Here is a 20,237-nt window from a genome sequence, read left to right as displayed (position 1 = left end):
CCCTCTGCCCTCTCACCCTGGCCTCTTGGCCCACCCTATCTTCCTCTAACTTTGATGTGCCATCAGTGAGGGACAGTGTAAACTCCACGTGGCTGGGAGGTCATAGACCTCTGACCTTGCCTGGCAGTCAGGGCCTTTGAGCAGCTCTGTCTCCTGTTGCCCTCCTAAGACAGGAGCTGCCAGCCTGGGGCTGCTTCCCTAGCTGCATGCCTGGGGCTCGTCTTCCCCTGGACCGGGGATGGGCAGAGGCCACATAACCTTGTGGATGGTCACAGAACTCAATTAGAGGCACAGAGTTTGGAGGCAGCAGGCCTGCACACCTGGCACAAGCTGCTGCCCTTGCTGAGCCCTGGTGCCCTCAGCTGTCAGCAGGGAGGAGCAGAGTACCTGCTCGCAGGGCTGCTGTGAGGAGGTCAGGTGCCTCCAGAGGCTCTCAGCTCAGCGCCTGGTGCAGGGCAGCCTTGGGAAATGTAGCTGGCTGTCTCCATCCCCCAAGGGTCCAACCCCGCCCCCCCCACCCCGTTCTTCTGCTCCTCCCAAGGCCCTTCCTGGATGCCATGATCAGGGTGGTGCACAAGTGGGGTCTGATGGACTACAGCATCCTGCTTACCTCATTCAAGCTGGAAATGAGACCTGAGGAAGAACTGGAGAGGCCAAAGCGCTTCTCAATGGTGGTGAGGCTGCTCTTGAAGTAGGCGCTATACAGGAGCTGGCAGAGCTGCAGCAGGCCATGGCACAGCACGAACACCTGGGGAGGAGACCTGGATGGTGAGGCCTCTGGACAGTGAGCCCTGACCACCCACCTTGGCCCTCCATTCGGGGGCACAGAGGCCCAGCAGCCTGGCCCTGCTCCCCTGTTAGTTGGGAACACTTTCTCCATCAGGTGGTCCTAGGGTGAAATGTCATCATCCTCGGACCAGTTTCACCCACAGCCTTAGTCAACACATGTGAACCATTCCCATCATTCCTGCCATTCTTGTCACATTATCATCAATGGCAGGAAAACCACAGGGTTGAAGAAGCATCCCTGAGGGAAAGGCCTGACTCATCAGCCATGGCCCAGGGCATTCAGCACCTGGAATTGTTCTCTGACAGCTCTGCCCTCCCTCCTGTGTCCTGTGAGGGCTGAGGGCCACATTCATGTCACTCCCAGGGGCACAAACAAGCCAGGGGTCACACTGCTCCATTCCTCTTGACCTGCCTTCCGTTCTCCTCCCTCCATCAACACCCATCCTCCCAGGCCCACCTCTCACACCCCAGTGAGGCTCCAGGATGGGCTTTCACACTAGCCCATTTGAATGAAAACACTAGCCAAGCTTGTTACCACCTCTCATACGGGGTATTTGTGACTGTGCCGGCTCCTCTCCTGAGTGGATGATGAGGGCCTGGAGAAGGCATCCCACCCTGCCCCATATGCCTTGTCCTGTGGGTATGAGTAAATGTGACAAGTAAATGTGGTTGATGGGGAGGGTGGAGAGGGCTTGTGGTATCTAGAGTCGGCTGCAGGCCGAGCTCTCCTGGGTCCTCGGCTATTGGGCTGAGAGCAGGCTCAGAGCTCAGAGCCCAGAGCCCCACATCCTGAGCCCCCTGGAATTGCCCCTTCTGGAGATTCACTTTTCCTCCAGGGAAGGGTGGGGTGCCATTATGCTTCGTAGTCTGCCAAAGCTCTTCCCTTAATTGAAGGGCTGGCATCTCAGGAGAGCAACTGGGGCTCCACCTTCATTTCCGTTTCCTTGTAAAGCCAAGCCAGCCCCTCCGCAGGGGCCCGGCTCCAGGCTGTGGGATCAGAGCTGACCTCCCCTCTCCTACCTGTCAAGGCAGAGCCTTTGTGAGGCCAGCGTGCAGCCCTAGTTGCCTGCCCGTGCATCCAAATCCAAGGAGGTCATCAGGCCACAAAAGCAGACACCTGTCCGAACCACCAGCCCCCTGACCCCGGAGCCCGCGGGGCCTCCTCACTCCTCATCAGTGGCAGAAGGAAACCTGTCCACCTGGAGTCAGGGGCAGCCTGCCACCCCTGCCCCCTTAGGGAGGCTCCACTCTGCTTCATTTCATATACTAGAATTCTTAATATTCTGTGATAAAGGTACCCTGGAAAATGATCTAGTCTCTCTTACAAATGGGGAAACAGAAGTCCAGAGAGGGAGAGGGGGAATCCTAGCGCCCCAGAGTTGGGGAAACCAAGGGCCTGCGAGGGTGGGAACTGGCCATGGCTGCTCCACTGTGTGAGAGGCAGGCCCAGAACCGGTCCCCGGCAGGCATCTCAAGTGCCTGGCACTAAGCCCACAGTGCCTGCCACATGCAGGACAGAGGCCATTTGGTCTTGGATGCCTTGCCAGATCCTCTTCTTCTGACCGTCCCCTAAAGGCTGATGCCCCCCCAGACTCTGTCTGTAGTCCCCTTCTCTGCGCACGGCACCCTTTCTGCACACACTCATTGGAAACCCCATTTGTGGTGCCCACATCTCAGACCCTCCTCCAGAACGTCCCCCAGAGCTTTTACACTCAAGTCCACCTCATTGTGTGCTGGACGTGTCCACGTGGACATTCTCAGACCCCTCAGGCTAATCGCTTCCCAAATAGGGCCCAGGGTCCTCCCCCACAAACCTCTCTAGTTTTTCATTCATTCCCCACCACCTTCACTCAGTTCCCTAAGCCAGAAACCGGGAATCCTCCTGGATGCCTGTTCGTCACTCCCTGGCATTCGGTGCCACTGCTGAGCCCTGTGATTTCACCTTGGCATCTCTTGTATTTGACTGGCCCTTCATCTCCAGATTATGCCTTGCCTCAGGCCCTCTCCCCTCTCCCCTAGATTCCTTCAGATTCCTCTCACAGATCTCCTGCCATCCCCTCAAACCTTCCATCCCACCACTCCAGAAAGCTTTATCAAACACCAATGAGAGCAGGTTACTCCCAAATTAATACCTCTCACTGGCTCCCCACTTCCTACAAGATATAAACCAATGCTCATGGTTGGTATCCAAGATGCTACAGGTCCTAGACCCTGCCTGCCTCTTTGGCTCCACATCCTGCCGTGGCAGATCAAGTTTCACAAAGATGGCTACACCAATATCTCCTGTCCCACATACACCTCTAACGGTGGGACAATGACATTCGTTCATCAAGAAGTGGGCTCTGTACTCCCTCCCGTTCAATATGGGCCAATTTTAGGTATTTGCTTCTAAGGAAGAGAAGGAAGAAGAAGTGATGCTCTGTGACCCCTGGAGCCAAGTCCTGAAAGTTGATAGTGAACCCCCAGCCCTTTCTCTCTTGGGACCCTTACACCCCAGACATCACACTATAAGGAAGCTCCGTCTTCCCTACTCACGGGGGGTCCACATGGTGGTGTTCCAGCCAACAATTCCAGTTAAAGTTTCAGCCTGCAGCCAGCATCAGCGGCCAGACATGTGACTGAGAGCCTTCAGAGGATTCCAGCCTCCAATGCCAAGTGGAGCAAGAGTGAGCTTCTATGGATGGCAGATCCGTGAGCAAACTAAATGTTGCCATTGATTTAAGCGCTAAGTTTAGGGCTGCTTTGTTATGCAGCACTAGAGCTAGAACACCTTGTCCTTCAAACTGCATCAAGGTCACACCACCCCACAGCACACACTCATTGTCTGCATCTTTGCTCACAATCTGCACAAAATCATCTTCCCCGCCTTTGTCTGGATAACCCTTCGCTGGCCCCCTTGCCCAGCACAGGGCTCCGGTATGTGTCAAGTTCAAGATAGCTTCCGAAAATCCCGGCACCTGATGCTGACTTCTGCGAAGAGGTATTTTGATGCCTTGGCACATGGCTGGCATTTAGGGCGACATCCAGCAGAGGATGAGGGCTGTCATAACAGCCTGGGGGAGAGACAGTGAGGGCTGAACCAATGTCCAGGGCAGTGGGGAGGTGGGCAGGGGCCGATCAGAGGCTCCTGCAGAGGTTGAGTTGACAAGGCTGTCACTGATCCCAGGTGGAAGAAAAGGGGCAGTGTTTCCAGCCTGAGGGCCAGGAACGGGGCAAGGCTGTGTGTGACGGGGGCCCACGAGGAGGAGTGTAGATGGAGAGGGTGGTCAGTGAGTTCAGGTTTGGAACACCCGAGGTTCTGAGCATAAAGCTCAGAAAAGACTGTCTCCCTCTAACCAAATTAGTAATGAATTAACAGGAGTGACTAATCTCTCCTCAGTTCCCTAGCAGTCTCAGGAGAGGAAGGTGAAGATAGTGGGGGGAAAATCTGTCTCAGATCTTTTCCTGAAAGATAAGCCTTTGCTTTTTCCAGTAAATACAAAAATCCCTTCAGATATGAGGTGGAAGACTCCACCTAGAGCCAGCGGGTGCCTCCTCATTCCATACCCCCACACACACACCAAAGAGCCAACCACACGGACAGCTTTCAGCCACTGCAGTCCTGTCAGGTCGGGGTGCCTTATGGGTGCCCCAGCAGAAGATGCCAGGTAAAGAGAAAGAAGTGGATGGGTGGTTCCAGCAGAGCTTTCTGGCCTGAGCCGCTCAGAATCACAGCCATCTGGTCCCATCTACTGAGCTTGTGTGGACAGGACCCAGGCTGCTGAAACTTACCAAGTACCCACTCCATGGCCAGCATGATATGGAGCAGCAAACACTCGACACCAGGCAGGACACCATGCGTGGACGCAGAACTCCACCCCTCGCGAGAACATGGGGCTTATGAGCATAAGCAGACGGATTGGTGGGAGAAGGAAAGGTGCGCTCATTGGGTTGCAACCCACCTCCTGCCACCACCATTTAGACAACATAGTGTTGTGGAATTTGATAGTTTGGGTTTGGGAGTCAAACAAGCCGAAGTTCACATCCTGACTGTAAGGAACGGCAAGACCTTCGGCCACGTATTTGACCCTCTGACAGCAGTTTCCGCGCTAGTGAGTGGAAGCTGTGGTAGTACCTGTTCCCGCTGCCTTGTGAGGCTTGCACGAGAGAGTCTGTGTTTAAAGGCCTGGCCCCCTGCCTGGCCCACAGAGAGTGCTCCACATTCTGGGGGGATATGTAATGAGCCCAGGCTTCCTCCACTCCCTCCTCTTGCCCAAATAATTGAACCTTTCTGTTGCTTTCACGTCTCCTGTGGCATGAAAACTCTAGGATAGAATTTCCCACAATGTCTTAGGCAGATCACCACTTGCTTGAGATGCTCCAAGTTGAAAGGATTCCCAGGAGAAAAAAGTTTGGAAAACTTTGCATGCTATAATCCTCCCTTGCAAATATTTACAATTCACATTAGCATATTAAAGGCTCTAAGAAAACCTTGGGTAAAGACCATCTTAGCTTTGTTTTACCCAACTTTCTCCATAGCTTCTTTAGCCATGTAACCCCCTGCATATATATAAAACAGATTCTAGCATTCTGCAGAATACAGCTTAGGGAAAGATTCCATGTCCCTTTTGAAAGAAGCTTATGGTAGAATCTGGGTCTTGAGATTTCTTCACAAAAGGAAAAGAAAATAAAGATATATTACATGGGCTGTATTATCTTTTTAAAAATAGCACACCAGCATTTTCTGTCTCCTCACTCTACTTTTTTCCTTTTTCATAGCACTTATTGCTTCCTAAAATTACATCATGCATTTGACTTCTCACTTATGGACATCTACCCCCACCAGAATGCAGACTTCACAGAGGAAAAATGATGTGTTTTTAAGATGCTACATACCTGTTGTCTGGAACAATGCCTGGTCCTTAAATGGGGCTCATTCACTGTCAAGTGAATGAATATGTCTTTAAATAGTCTAACTGATGAACCCTCTTCCAGAATATACATCCATCAGAGTACTCATTTGGGAAGCTGCAGATTTGTTCCAATGATCTGTCCTCAATCATAAATTTCCCCTTCAGCATTGCTTTTAATCAGTCTACAAGCCACAAAGTTTACAAGGTACAAAACATCATTTGTCAGCTCAGCTGCCCCACCTACTCACTTGGCTCGGCTTGAAATCATCTTTGGATATTTCTAAACTCAAATTAAAAAGTTAAAGATTTGCATTTATGTATGAAGAGACTTTCTGGGGTGGTAGAAATATTTTATATTTTGATTGTGGTGGTATTTACACAGGTGTATGCGTTTGTCAAAACTCATCAATTATTTAAAATCTGTGCACTTTATTATATGTAAACCATACCTTAATAAAGTTGATTTAAGGATCTTTTAAAAAAGATCTGCAACCAGGAAGGTATTCAAAATAATGTTCTGAGCCTTTGCAGGGAATTCCACAAACAGTTTTTAAAAAATACTGTGAGCATGGGCAATTTCATTGGAGTAGATCTGTTTATTTAAGGGGTTCACTTTGAAACCATCAAAACCCATGTAAATATCTATGTGTGTGTGTGCTAATGTAAACATCTAGGTTTGTGTGTGTGTGTGTGTGTGTGTTAAAACTATACATGTCTTTAGGCACATCTTATAGAAGAAAGCTCAAAGGGAAAGTTAATGCAGGGGGAACAACATTCTTGTAGGGTGTGGTGGGCAGGAAGTTCTAAAACTTCTAACTGTTCATGTTCACAGCTCTATTCTTTTTCCAATCTTAACAAACATGAAGAGGAAGTTCGACGAGGAAGGAAGCAGGGAGATTGGAATGGTCATGAAGATCTTTCTTTAACAATGAGGACTCTTTTTACCACCTTTGCCAGAGAGCTAAGAAAGGTTGAAAAGATGCTGAGATGCCAAGTGAAGGTTGAGTGGGGCCCCAGGCCCCAGCCAAACTTCAGAGCTCTAAGTAAGTAAATAAGTAAGTAATCAGACCATAAGGGTAAACCATTAGGACAAGGGGTGAAACCCTCACAGCACAGGATGAATCAGAAAGGATCAAAGTCCAGCCTAGCCATAGTTTCCTCTGCTCTACACGTTCATGACCCTCTTTTCCAAACTAGACATAAGAACTATGATCTGAGGCAGCTAATTAGAGTTACAGGGACACTGGGAGAAGTTCTGCAGTGTGGACCCCACAGGGTTATTACCTGTTTAACCACTGACTCTGTTGTTAACCAACTCTGATTTCATCCACACGCATCCTGATAAAGGCAAAACTCTAGAAAATTCAGCTGATGCCTTAGGTCCACTAGGGTGTGATGTCTCTGAGTTTAATACACTTAGGGAGCCCAGGAGTGGGAAGAAAGCCATTAAGGAGCAGGAGATGGGGCTGGACTGGGACATCGGCTGTGACCTCCCAGTTTGGAACAATGCTCTGATCCATAAATGGCAGATGTCAGCAGTCTAAATGGAACTATTCTTCGGAAGGAAGGAAGGAGGGGAGGGAGGAAGGGAGAGAAGGAAGGAAGGAAGGAAGAAAGGGGAGGGAAGGAGAGAGAGATGAAAAAGAGCTCAGGGAAACCTTAATCTCACCCTGCCCAGCAGTGCAGGGAGGGCTCAGAGGAGCGCTGAGGGCTGCTTGCAGCTCTCCTGAGTGAGCGAGGAGACTCCGAAGTGCCGCTTGCTTTAGCTCCTCCAGCTTCTACGGGTCAAAATCTGGCCCCAGGGCCCGTGCGGTTCCTCGTCTCTGGGCTGGAGCGGACTGCAGTCCAGAGGCAGGAACAGCTGGAGGCTCCCATGTCTCTGGGGCAGCACCAGAGCTGCCCAGCCATGGTGATAACCCAGCTGGGTTTGAGCCACACTGGCTTTCAGAAGCTCTTTTTCACGGTCAGCTGAAATCCCTCCTACAATCATAAATCCACTTACATTTATTTTCACTTTTTCATTTTTTTCTTTTATTTTGAATCAATGTATCATATGCACATGTTTAAAAAAATTAAGTAATATGGAAGGGCTTGGAACGATAAGGCCAGCCCTGAGCTCAGCTGGAGCCCACCGCCAGTACTGCAGGGCAAGGACAATCAACCACCTCTGTTTTTAGTGTTTCTGTTGATTACATCCATGCATCTCAGAATAATATGCTTGCTCTGCAATTCCTTGATTTATCACTTTTGACTGTGTGCCATGATAGAGGAGCATTTAGCTCACTTATTCAGGTCCCACCTCTCTTCCTATTCCCCCCAACTTTTAATAGTTCTATCAGTATTTGTATCCTTATTGAATCACTTCACTGTGTGGCAAGCAAGCTGGGAGCCAGGAGCAGGGCTTCCGCCCTGGGGGCGCACCCGCACCAGCTGACGGCCCCTTGGTTCATGGAGAGAAGGCTACCTGTGCTTTCCCTGGGGTAAAGGGCTGCTCCGTACTAGCCCCTCGGGTTCAGCTTCACATGTCATCTCTGCCTTCTGCCATGTCTGCCCACTCTGAATGCGCTGTTCCCCATGGCTGTGCCGAGTCCCAGGTCCACAGGCTCCCCCGCTGCCGGCCCCACCCACGCACTTAAGAGCCCACCCTCCGCCACTCTGTTCCATCCATCAACACTTCCATCTTGCTGAAGCTATTGGACCATTTCATCCACTCATAATCCCTCTCCCTTTCTTTTTTCTGTTGTTGGTCTTTACCATTTTTGAATTCATTGCTCTTATCCTAATGAGAGTGCTGGAGATGAGGGGAGACAAACGTGATGAGCCTACCATCTTGAATTATGAACCCAACCTACCTCCTGATGAGGACTCCAGGACACAAATTAACAATTCTGTCCCCACTTTTTCAATGGGAAAAAAAAAGAAGTGGACTAAGTGGTCAAACCAAAAAGTGTACCCAGGCCCTTCTCCACAACCTTCCCTGCCCCACCCCCAGGACACTCATGCATCCTGACACCTCATGATTTGACTAGAATCTTCCAAAATGGTTGGCATGTCTCCAACAGAAGGCACATGGCTGGAGAGTGATGCTTGCTTGGGGTGTCTCCCCATCTCCGCTTAAATATTTCTATGTTTTTAGTGTCTCTATTCTCATAGTCCATGCTCAGTCCTGGTTGGAAGTTCACCAAATGGGTAAGACCTGGAAGGTGAGGCTCAGGGCTCAAGAGGCCCTAATGCAATGGGGACAGAGAAGGAAACTCAGAAACGGTGACTCCGGCTGTTTCCCAAAGATCTCAGAGAGGCAGCATCTGAAAGGGCAAGAGGGTCTGTGGGTTGGCTCCTCTGAGGCCCCTCAGAGCTGGAGGAGAGAGGGGATCGTTCCCCCATTCTGCCAAAAGAAAAAGGAAGCAAAGCAAAGGTGTGTCCTGGAGTAAAGGCCTTCGGCCTACTCACCCCTCCTGTACCTTCAGCAGGGTGTGACTTTGGATCCGAACCATGGCCCAGTGGCCACAAAAGGGAATGTCTCTTCCAAGTGATTCAGAAAATCAAGTATGTTCCTGTGTAGCAAGAATGCTGGAAAAAACATAAAGTTCAGATATTCAAAATAGCTAGCCTAGGGTCCAAGGTGGTGGTAGTCACAGTAGCAGGAATAGAAGGCATCTTTAGTATCATTCGTGTTATTATGAACTAGAAAAAGGTTTTGATAAGACACAGTCCTGGGGACCCTTGGAAGTATAAAAATCAGAACAATCAAAGAAAAACACAGATTTTCCTCACAGCTTCCTTGTTCCCTAAGAGGGCAGTGGCCAGGCTGAAGAGCTGGGACTGGGATCCTGCCTGGGAAGGGAGGCCAGCTGAGCCAGGGCCCCGACAGTACCTCTGCTCAGTGTAATTGTCCTTTCCAGGGCCCCCGAGCCAGCCTCTACTGTCCACACCGTGACCTTCCTGTCCGGCAGGTTCTCCTCTGAGGTCTGTGGGAGCTGCTCCAGGGAGGACTGGAGCCTCAGTGGAGGCCAGGAGGCCACCAGAAACCACAACAGGCCCAGAGGACCACGGTGCTGAAGTGGCCTAATCCACCGTTCATACTCCTGGGGGGCGGGGTGGGGCTGGCCAAGTACCTCTAGGAGCCAGGTGGCCAAGGAATTGGGTTAGACCAGGATCTTTCGGCCATTTTTTAGTTTAGTCCACTCAGCTTAGAAAAAAATCTCACCTGAAGGCCTCTAGGTAAGAGAAAATTTAACTGGACAATGGAAGTCCCAATCCGCATAATTCTGTGGTTTTTGTTGTTATTGTGAGCTAGGAAAGGCCTTTGATAAGACCGAGTCCTAAGGGCCCTTGGAAGTACAAAGATGGGCACTATCTGTAAAGAAACACATGGATTTCCATGGCAGCGGCCCTGCTGGAAGCGACAGGGCCACGGAAAAGCAAGGCAGACGAGCTTCCTAGCTCCTAATACCAGTAAATTCTCACACGCTTTTGGCTGTGGTTGTTTTGCTCTGCTTTTCCCGGTGGTGCGTGTCTGAAGCTCAGCCCCAGGGATGAAGAAGGCAGATGGCTGCGTTGACCTGGTGGCATTTGCAAGGGAAGATGAAAGAGCAAAGGGCGAGAGACCGCCTGAGGTGACCGGGACCTGCAGTGTGGGCTTTAGAAATCATAGATGAAAAAAAAATTCTGGAAGAGATGAAACATAAGCGCATGAGACTAGATGAATTTATCAGATTAGCTAGAAGCATGGTGCTCAAAGTTTCCCAGAAATATAGAAACTTTGAAACAAAATTATCATTGACATTTATGTAAATATGTGTCCAAATTCTTCTTCAGAAATTTCCAAATTTCTTTTTTTTTTTAAGTCGGAAAAGCTTTCCCTCACAGAAAACAAGTGCCATGTGTCTTCTCTGGAAGTTGGCACAAGAGCAGTTTGTTAGGTGAAGTAAGGAGCCATTAGGGAAACTGCTTTGAATCCATTTACGGCAGGAAAAGAACATTCAAACTGTATTAATATAGAAACTTCACCTATTTTATATTCTTCCTATTCTTTGTGTAACAGGATGGGATGTTAATATTTTTCCTCACCTCCCTGAAGGGTTTGCAGATTAAGCTCTTCCCTTCCTGCCCTCAAGGAAGGGGAATTTAGTTTTTTCAGAGAGAGAGAAGGCGGGGTGTGGGGACGTGGTATCAGAAGAGCCCAGGACCCTGGGAGCTGATCCCTGGGAAGCCGGCCAGGAAGGAGGGACCCCACTGCCCCAGAAGCCTGGCTCATGGCCACAGGGAAGCACTGAGGGGCTATTTTCCTCACTCATCTTCTTTGTTCTGTCTTCCTGTTTGTTGGTCACCCTGTATCCTCTGCATCTGGCTGCCTATCTGGCACATAACAAATGTTCAATAAATATCTCCTGCATAAAGTGAATCCTCATACCACCCTGAGAGGCAAATATGATTCTGTTGGTTTATGGCTGAGGAAACTGAGGTTCAGGGAAGCTTACAAAGTTCTCATGTCACACAGTTGGTAAATTGTAGCAACCGACTGAAGCCATGTCACGCCCTCGTTCTGCTCCACCCAGCAGCCCAAGCGCATGAGAGTCTGGGCAAAAGAAGGCATCGCTGACATTGTTTTCACCAAGATTGCTGGTTACCTAACTGCCAAATCCAGTGGGCTCTCCAACAACGGCTTTACCCAAGTCCTGCAGCATCTGACACTCCTGTTTCCCCTCACCATCTGTGATGTCATTGCCACCCCCGAGCTCTTGCAGTCTCTCTGTTTCTCCTTAGAAATTCTTGTGGGAGCTCTTTCCTGCCACCCCACCCGAGCTTCTGTCCTCAGCCCCCTTGCCCATCTCTTTGCACACACTCACCCTGGGGGTCCTACTCGTCCACGCCAGAGGTCATCCTTGGCAGTGTGCTGGAGCCTCCAGTCCACAGCCAGGCTGTGGACCTCCCACCTCAACCCCCTGCTTCCCACGCAGTTCAACTTTACTCCCAATGATCAGTATCTGAAATTCACGCCCCAAACGACTATCGACTATCGTTACCCGGCGCTGCCTCCTCTGGGTTCCAGTCTTCGCCCTGCTGCTTCGACCTCCAAACCAAGGCTCCAGCCCACGCTGCAACTCCACCTCCACTGCCACCTCCCGTCCAGACACCACCTGGCCACTACCACAAGTTCCTACCCTTTCCCCAAGCCCACTCCTTCCTCCTCCCAATCTATTCTTTAACCAGCAGCCAGAGTGATCTTTTAAGAAACTTTATTTAAGTATAACATTCACCAAAAAAAGGCAGAAGTCACAAGGGTACAGCTTGATAAAAATGTCACATGCCGAGGACACGTGAGGGACCAGCACTCAGACAGAGAAACAGAACATTTCCGGCTTCCCAGACGTCCTCCAGTGCCCTCTCGGTCACCCCCCACCCCCCCAGGGGAGTGACTCTCCTGGCCTCTAGCAGCACAGGTTAGTTTGCCAGTTTTGTATTTTACAGAAATACGATCATATAGTGTGTCAGCGTGACCTTCTGAAGATGGAGACCAGAGCCTGTCACGACACTGTGAAAAAACCCTCCAATGGATTCCCACCAGCTCAGATCAAAATCAAGCAGAGCACCCCAGCCTACAGGGCCCTCCCTGTTCTAGCTCCCATCCACCTCCGGCCTCGCTGAGCTTCCCACCACCATGGCCTCTCCTCGGGTACTAAGCTACCTACATTCGGTCTGGGGTAACAGGCAGTTGAAATTTGTAAGCTGTTTGGAAAACTCATGGCCCATGTGAGACGATGTGTTGCCTCAGAGCCTTTGGTGGTGGGGCCCATTCTCTCTATGGAGGGAGGGGCTCTTCATTCCCACCCCCTCCCTTGCTTAGCTTCTACTCACCTATCTATATGATGGCAAAGAATGACCCTCCTGTTACACATTCTCCATTGTTACTTCATGGCCCTGAGCCCAGATTACAGTTACAACCACCTTAAGTGTTTGGTGCCCTGTGGCAATCCTGGCACCCAGAGCATAGCTGTTGCCAGCCAGCGGGGCGGAGGAAGAAAATGACCACAGAAGCACTGCTGCTACTTTATGAGGAAGAGGCAGTCCACTCAGCAAATATGACGATGAACAAATCAACGGGAAAGAATGAATTTCAGGGAATGACACCACCCGTTACATAGACACCTGTAAGCCGTAAGTAAGTGGATGTAAAATTATCAATGTGGATCATGAATTCCTTGAAGAAATAGGTTTTCTTTTTTTCCCCCTTCTACTATGCCCATTTATCTCCCAAGGAGGTAAGTCAATTTCTTAGCAAACCCTTGTAAATTCTTTCACTGTCATCAGGGTGACACCCAGAGCCAGCTGTGCATCAGAGCTCCCAAACATCTCCACTTGGAGAAATGAACTCCTGGACTTGTGTTCACCTCTTGGCCCTGCCCGATTTTTTAGGAGAAAAGAGACTGGAGACATACTGAGCAGTGAGGGAGGGCGTGTCTGGGTGTCCCCCCAAGGCTGCCCAGCGGGGAGTCTGAGGTTCCATCGGGAACAGTGGGTGCCCCGCTGGGACAAGAAAGGAGCCCTCGCCCGGGGAAGCGCTGCCCGGCAGCCTGTGCCCACCCGCTCAGAGGCTGCCGAGCTCCTGATGGACCACAGCACGCCCAGCCCCTTCAAAGCCACTGTGGAGGTCTGAGAACCCAGTTTCGAGAACCTGTAACAGAGTCAAAGACAGCAGACGCCTGAGACGAGGGTGGGCCCATCGCCCACAAAGAGAGGCCAAGGCACAGGCGTGCGTGGACGCCACGACGCTGGGTCGGCTCGTCGTCCCACTGGCCCTCTCACTGGCTGCTCTGGTGTCAGAGCGCCTCCTGAGGCTGTGGCATTCCGGAGCCGCACGGACGCAGAAGGCGTGTCCCCCCGCCGCCGCCGCCGCCGCCGCCACCGTCTGAACTCACAAAGGCGGGGACTCCCCTGCAATAGGCTGTCACTGGCAGCGACGCTCTCCTGCACGGAAGCATTCCCACACCCCAGCCTGATCACCCCGGCATTCCTCTGCCTGCCGGATACCCAACATTCATAACCACGGCTGTTCTCACAGGTGCCTGCTTCCTTCCAAGACCGCCCCCATCACTCCAAAAGCCACGGCAGCTCCCTGAAAACTCCGTCCCAAGAGGAGAGGCCCCCGGCAGCCAGGATAAGATGTTCCCAGCCGATGGTTCCTACACAGGACAATCGCCACACAACGTGGGCATGCCCTCCCTCTGCTTTTCTGGCGGCAGGTGGAAGGGTGGCAGGAGGAAAAGGCTTTGTCCAACATTCAAACTTCTCTATCCCATCAGATGCCTCAAGAGGATGACGTGTTCTCCCTAAGTGCTGAGCACAAATCCAGATCCCACCACCTGCCCTCCTGGAGGTCCCTGGAGGGGCGTGGAACCTGGTGGTCCCGGCTCCCCACTGACCGCTGACAGTCAAAATACCAAGGATGTTGACCCAAATGGCTGCACCTCCTGCAGGTGACTCTGGCAAGGAAACCAGGATATCTGTCGCCACCATGCCCTGTGGGCCTCCACTTCACCTCCCCACAAGCCCCTCTCCCCTCCAACCCCCCAGCTGGTCCCCCCGCATCCTCGTTATGATCCTCACGACTGATCTCACCTCTCTCTCCACCCTACTCCCTCTGCCTCTGCTAAGGACATTCCCTATCACCTGTGCTGTCCCTAGCCTCTTTGTTGGGTATTATGGGCTGAACTGGGTCCTCCAAAAGATGTCAAAGGCCTAACCCCTGGTACCTGTGAATATGACATTATTTGGAAATAGGGCCTTTGCAGATATAATCAAGTTACGGTGAGGTCATACTGGATTAGGCTGGGCCTTAATCCAAAGACGGGTGTCCTTATAAGAAGACCAAATTTGGGTACAGAGACACAAGACACTGGAGGCACAGAATGGAGTGATGTGGCTAAAAGCCAAGGATTTCTGGCAGTCACTTAGAGGCACACCTGCAACTCCCTTGGTCCTCTTCCCTCAGTTCAGTGAACAAATCCTGTTGCTCTGGCCCAGATGTCCCCAGCTGACCCTACTAGAAACCTGGTTCACCTCTCCCGGGCCCACCACCCTTCCTCCTCCAGCTTCGGAGAGAGTCTGCGCTCACCTGCTCTCCAGCTGACTGAGGAAGCAGGTTGCCTTATTTTTAAATTTTTCAAGTCCCTCCAAATTCACCCAGTTATTTTCTTAAGTCCGCGATTACTCATCATTGTTCTCTGTGGACAAACACCAAGACAGCCGAGGCCTCCTGCGCTGGTCACCCATCTCCTGCCTCACTCTCCCCCACCCTTGATTTGATTGCCTCTGGGCTCCACTTCCCTGCCCTGGGTGCCCCCCTCTCATTCCCAGGCTCTTCTGTGTTCTGTCCACACCTGGGGGGGCCTGATCGCTCACGTTCCATGAGGATTTTCCCCCAACACAGACCTCTCCTCTGTGGGAGCCAAGTCGTTACAGGAAGCCCGTGTGGAGTGGAAGGGCCTTCCTTCTCTCCACAAGCTGAGACTGCTTCCTTCCTTCCCTTCGAAGCTGTCCTGTAGGGTGGTGCTCTGCCTTCTCGGCTGATAGCACATTCTCCCAGGTAGCAGAGGCAGTCTGCAGGCATTTCTCCACAGGCCAGAGAATGTCTACCCACCATTTTTTTTAGGCCTTGTGAAAGACAGAACTCCAGATTGATTGGCTTTTCCACACTTGCTCTAAACCTGAGCCTGCAACATGTGTACCTGAAAGAGGCCTCCTCGCCTTGCAGGGCTGTGCAGCCCCGCCACACTGAACTTGAACTCAGCCCTCTTCATCCAGGTTACAACTCCTTGTGCATGCTGCCCTATGCCTAGAACATTCTCCTGCCCCTTCCCTTGCCTCCTTGCTGGCCTGACTCCCCTGTCAAGCACTGTTTGAACATCGCTTCCCTAGGAAGGCTTCCTGGTCCCTTATTTAGGCTACTCCGCTGCTGACACATAACCCCACAGGGACCTGTGGACCCCTCTCTCCGACGCCATCACACTTGTGATTCCAGAGCAGTGATTCGGGCATCCGCTCCTGAAGACCCTCATTTACTTCAAAACACGCACAAGTCAAGACATCCTTCACTGGAGGCTGTGTCTCCCTATGAAGACTGAAATGGAACCTCCCTCTGGCAAAGGTGCAAGCACAGTTTACAGTTCCTGTGGTCGGCCAGCTTTAACAGATCTTATTGGGGGCTCTGTGTGTGTGTGTGTGTGTGTGTGTGCGCACGCGCGTGTGTGGCGGGGGGTACATTATTGCTAATTTTGCCCAGAAGGAACATTTGAAGTAATGTGATAAGCAAATATTTATTGAATATCATTATGGGCCAAGCATATTCCAGGGGAGACCAAGCAGGGCTAGACTCCTCTGGGGCAGTGTGTTAATAAGATGAGGTATGTGTACATAGTAGTGGCAACTACTCTCAAGGCAATATGGCAGATGCCAAAGGGGCTCAGGACACACGAGGGTGAGGGAGAGGCTCCTGGAGAAAGGGAGGCTGGACTTAGGTCTTTGAGGATGAGGAGAACATCAGAAAGTGGAATGGAAAAAAGGGGCCATCCCAGGCCCAGGAGGCAAAATGAAGAGTAGAAAAACACAAGTGTGATTAGGGGTCAGGAAATGATCTGGTTCGTCTGAGGAAGTTCTGGCTAAGTGAGAGGAGAAAACCAAGTCAAGTAAGAGGACTGGTACCTGAGAGGAGCCACAGACTTTTCTCTCTCTCTGGCTATCACCGACGACTTCTGAGCAGGGATAATGCATGTCAAACATTTTTAGAAAGGTTAATCTGTAGCAGAGTAGAGGCAGGGAGGCCAATAAAAGATCTTGGGACAAGGTCCAAGAAGCCTCTAGTCAGGGGGTGGCATTCAGCAGGGACACCAGCAGGGGAGAAGGTCATGACCTGATGACTAAGGAGAAGTGGGGGATGGTGAGTGGGCATCTGAAGACCAAGGGAAGGGAAGCAAGGAGCTCAAAAGACAATGCAGAGCAGGTGAATGGTGGAGGCAGAGGTGGGCTGTGGGGCAGGGGAAGACCCAAGTGGACATCCAGGGAGCCATCCCTGGTTTCAGGCTAGCCGGCAGGTACCTCTAGGGAAAGATGCCCTCACTTCTGACAGCTCTTTAACCCCACACCCCAAGAAGAAAGGAGGAGATCCCCTCAGGACCAAACGGAATCCAAGGACTAATCACTACATTAAAATGGTGACTCAGTAGCTACTATTTGGGGTCTTGAAATAAATCCCCCTAGGGCTTTATGTTGGCACTCTTTGAGCAAGACCACAGCTGTGGGAAGATGTCTTGTCCTATTATCTCTGTTACCTTTTGTTCCTTCTCCCAGAGGTCAGAGCCTCATGCCTTGTTAGACTTCACACAGCTGCAAGTCACTGTCTGTAAGATGGACAGGTTGCCTGCAAGGAGCCCCAAGGATATCTCCTAACAGAACTTCACTTGCTAAATTTGCAGAAGAATCAGGAGGACAAAGGGGCTTTTGATGAGGCTCTCTGGGACATGTGAATTCTGACTTGAAAGATAAAGGATCTGGCCCCTGACAGAGGCTATTTGATTTCTAATATGATTTGGTCCAAGTCCAGTCTTTTGTCTAGTCTTTAAATGGGTAGAAGTCTGCCCATCTGGTCCCCTTCTCCAGGGGTGGGCAGCTTTGTCACCGAAGGCTGCATCAGGATGAGGGTGGTCAAGGCATCTACTTGGTCTTCTGTAGTCACCCCCGGCCAGCACAGTGGCCTGGGACATCTTTGTCCCAAGGAGCCTCTATTCCAGCTCTACTCTCTCCATCACTTCAACTTATTTCTGGACTTTTCTGGGCTGAGGGCTGCTCCTTCCATGGCCTCACCTCCTGGACTTTCCTACGTGCCTCCCAAGGTGTTCCCCTTGCCCTCTGCCGTGTCTGCCTTCCTTCCCACTCCACTCTTCAGATCTGCAAGGAGCAGGGAAGAGGGAAAAACAGTTGCAGGGCCTGGAGAGGGGAAGGTAGAAGAAACTGAGTGGGATCCAGCCCTCGGCTGACAGGAGAGGATTTCAGTCAGCACCGCAGAAAATGCCCTAAGCCTTTCTTGGAAAAGTTTCCTCAGGTCCCAGGTTTGGCCTGAGAGAGGAAAGGAAGCTGTTAACACGGAAAGGTCAAGGCAGGGGGCCAAGTGAGGCATGCTAGCCTCTTTCCCATCACAAAGCCACGTTTAGATGAAAGCAACTGAACATCCTTTCCTGGTACCCACACCCTCCGTTGCTCCCTCCCACCCCCGCTGCCTAGGGCCCCAGGGAGCGAGCAGGGGAGTGGGCCACAGGGGTCTCTACTGTTGCTGGGACGGGTCGTTTAGGCTGTGAAGGTCTTCTCTGTGCCATGAAATGGCCAGTCTAAACACAGGAAATGAGGGCAGGAGTGGGAGCAAGGGGAAAGCAAACCAATTCCTCAAATTCCCTGTTTACCTATGGTAAGCTTTAAGCTATAAATAGCATTAGTTACAATGCCCCTGACCTCGGCCTCCGAGAACATCTGCCATTTCCAAACTACCTGAGGGAAAAAAGAGAGCAAAATGGAACTCAGCGTAGCAGAGCACGCCTGTGTGCCCTGAGCTCCCTGGACATTCTCTGAACGTCAGCGTGTGGCCGCAGTGCTCCTCAAGGCCAAGAAGGCTCTGCTCCACCCCACCCACCTTCCTTTCTCCACAGGGAGCTCTGGGAGGCCTTCGCTGGCCAGTCTAGAATGCTTCCCAAACTTCCTCCCTTCAGTTCCTCTCCACACAAGAGACTCACGTTCCCTGGGAACCATTTCAGTTTAATACGATTACTTCCCATCAATCACTTTAACGAATACCTTGGAGACAAGAATATCACAGCCACCTCAGTGCCTGTGAATCAGTGCTCTGATATGTGCCTTGCCTTAGAGCAGAGGTTCTCGACCTTTAGGGTGCATCAGAGTCGCCTAGAGGGTTTGTTAAAGCAGCATGCCCCACCTCCAGCTTTGGATTCAGTAGATCTGGGATAGGGCACAAGAATTCACATTTCTAACCAGCTCGCACGGGACGCTGAGGCTTGCTGGTACAGGGACCACACTTTGGGAACCACTGCCTCAGACTCGAGTAAGTCCCCCTGAACTCTAACCCAAATCCTTACTTCTGGGCACTCCTTTCCTGGAGACAAGGCCCAACGTCTGTGTAAACCCTTTACAAAGGAATGGGGGTAACACTGAGACACACCCTTGATGTCTCTGCCCTCCCCTTAGCCATCTGCCCATCTGGGTACGGGATCTGCTTGCACAGTGAGGCTCTGTCCGCGCTGTCGTGTGGGCCGAGAGCACCCCACAATTAGCTCTGACTAGGAACTTCCATCCACCTCCCAACTCCTTTGAACTGCCTCGCATGGAGCTCTTGACAGCAAGGGCAAGGGAATGTGATTTCATCTTCCACACCTGGTCTGTTTGGCTGGACTCTCTCCTGGCAGGTTTCAAGACTCCTGAATGAAATCATCAGTAACCATCTTCAGATGGGGAAGGATTAGCTGGGCAAATACTCGACGCCTACCAGCCGCAGCCCTGGGAGGAGCAGACATGAGCTCACCCACCCTTCCAACACTGCGGGCGATTCATGTCTGCAGCCCAGGGGGCTGTGACCTCAGCAGCAGGTCACAGAACAAATACTGGTGGGCAGCGTAGGAAGGGTCATTGAGACACTGGTGATATGCTGGGCATCTGCTCTGTGTAGGGGAGGGAAGCACAGCCCGATCATGGAATTTTCAAACCGTGGTAAGGAGAGGATGGAATGCCCCATTGCAAGCCTCCTTGTGGAAGCTCGCCCCTAAGCACAGCTTCCTCCCATCAGTGACGTCAGCAAAGCACCTCTGGCCCCCCACGCCCCTCCTTTTTCAGGGCTATTGACCAGGGGTGCTCACCTCTCCTTCCTGCAGGACATTCTGCCCCATACTTGTCCTGAATGTCACTGCCCTTTGACCTGGGGCAGTGCTTTTGACGTGTCAATTTGGCCACGCTACAGTCCCCAGTTATTCAAACACTAATCTAGGTGTTGGCTATGAAGGGAGTTTGCAGCTGTAATTAAAATATATAATTTTCAGGAAGATTATTTTAGATAATCTGATAATCTGGGTGGGCCTGATTCAATTAATCAGAAGGCCTTAAAAGCAGGGTGGAGAGAAAAAGAGAGAGAGAGAGAGATCGATTCCCCTGAATAGGAGCTTTGGCCCAATGCCTGTGATCATCCTTTCCTGACTGCCTGCCCTATGAATTTTGGATTTGGTTATTCACCCCCACAACTGTATAAGCCAATTCCTTGAAATTAATCTCTTTATATATATATATACACACACACACACACACACACACACACACACACATACATGTGTGTGTGTGTTTGTATCTTCTCTTGGCTCTGGTTTGATTAAACCCTACAGTAGAGAAAATAATGGCCTCCCCAATGCCTGTGTACTGATATTAGAACCTGTGAATACGTTGCCTTACATGGCAAAAAGAACTTGGCTGATATGATTGAACTAAGATTCTTAGCATAGGAGGTTATCC

General features: G+C 51.1%; 1 protein-coding gene across 2 annotated transcripts in view; it reads right to left on the bottom strand.

Moving 5' to 3' along the window:
* Window positions 1–20,237, bottom strand: part of SLCO2A1 (solute carrier organic anion transporter family member 2A1) — a 78,427-nt gene that overhangs the window by 42,091 nt on the left and 16,099 nt on the right. For both annotated transcript variants that reach the window (XM_082655060.1, XM_082655061.1), the window contains exon 2: window positions 611–748. In XM_082655060.1, coding sequence (XP_082511186.1) covers window positions 611–748 — 138 coding nt within the window. The remainder of the gene's footprint in view (window positions 1–610; window positions 749–20,237) is intronic.

The sequence above is a fragment of the Grampus griseus genome (assembly GCF_964374135.1).
Source record: "Grampus griseus genome assembly, chromosome: 5".
Classification (NCBI taxonomy): domain Eukaryota; kingdom Metazoa; phylum Chordata; class Mammalia; order Artiodactyla; family Delphinidae; genus Grampus; species Grampus griseus.
Note: the sequence above shows the minus strand (reverse complement) of the source record. Positions and strands in the feature narration are given on the sequence as shown.